Here is a 931-nt window from a genome sequence, read left to right on the forward strand (position 1 = left end):
TATGCATACACACACATATATACACATAACTTCACTAAACAGTATGAATAAATTATATTACATGTGTTTCCATAATGTAGCTATTTATTTGTTCTAAGTTGAATTATATAACCAGACCCTTTCAGCAGGCATTTTGAATAGTTCACAGATAAGATTGATCACACATACACACACATATCAGTACATGTATGAGTATGTATATATATATATATATATATACATATGTATGTATGTATATGTGTGTGTGTGTATATATATTTATATATATACATACACAAGTTCAGTTAAAGGTTAGATACCTCATTAAGGGATAAAAAATCGAATGAATTTACTGGTATATTACCTATTATAAATATTGAATATTATATTTAATATTCAGCAATAAGGTAATTGGTATAATCATTGAAGCTTGTCTCATATTTACTTCTTTCATTTGTGTTTTTTATTTTTTTTTTATTTCTAATGAATTTCTTCTTTTCTTTTGATCAGAAACACTGAATATTATGATTACAAGTGTCATCTCTACGTTGATCATCCTCATTGTTGTGACTGTCTTTGCCATCATTCTGTACAAGTATAGAGCTAGACCAGCAAAAATTCAAAGTTAGTTTATGTCAATTAAGATTTCTTATAAACCACCTTTAAATTACATGTCTATGTCCACCTTGCCTTTGGTTTTAGTCCTTTTTTATACCTGTAGGTAACATTTACCTTTCTTCCTTCTATATATTTACCTTTTACCAATCCTGTGAGTGAGTGAATGTTTGTGTGTGCTTGGTTTGATGTGTGTGTGTGAGTGTGTCTTTGTTTTTCTGTGTGTATGTACTTTACAGAAATGATCCTGTTCTCTTTAACCAATCCCATTAATTAAATCTCTCTTAATCTCTTTCAGAACCTCGACGAGCTCCACAGAAGTAAGATAAGATTTCGC

At 29.4% G+C, this 931-nt stretch overlaps 1 protein-coding gene across 2 annotated transcripts in view; it reads left to right on the forward strand.

Moving 5' to 3' along the window:
• LOC106870411 (roundabout homolog 2) overlaps positions 1-931 on the forward strand; it is a 40883-nt gene that overhangs the window by 4042 nt on the left and 35910 nt on the right. The window contains exons 4-5 of one of the 2 annotated variants that reach the window (XM_014916478.2): positions 490-603; positions 893-914. The exons of the other annotated variant lie outside the window; for it this stretch is intronic. Of the exons in view, the coding sequence (XP_014771964.1) occupies positions 490-603; positions 893-914 (136 nt within the window). The remainder of the gene's footprint in view (positions 1-489; positions 604-892; positions 915-931) is intronic. 2 annotated transcript variants of the gene reach the window in all.

This window comes from Octopus bimaculoides, chromosome 20 (genome assembly GCF_001194135.2).
Source record: "Octopus bimaculoides isolate UCB-OBI-ISO-001 chromosome 20, ASM119413v2, whole genome shotgun sequence".
In the NCBI taxonomy this organism is placed as follows: domain Eukaryota; kingdom Metazoa; phylum Mollusca; class Cephalopoda; order Octopoda; family Octopodidae; genus Octopus; species Octopus bimaculoides.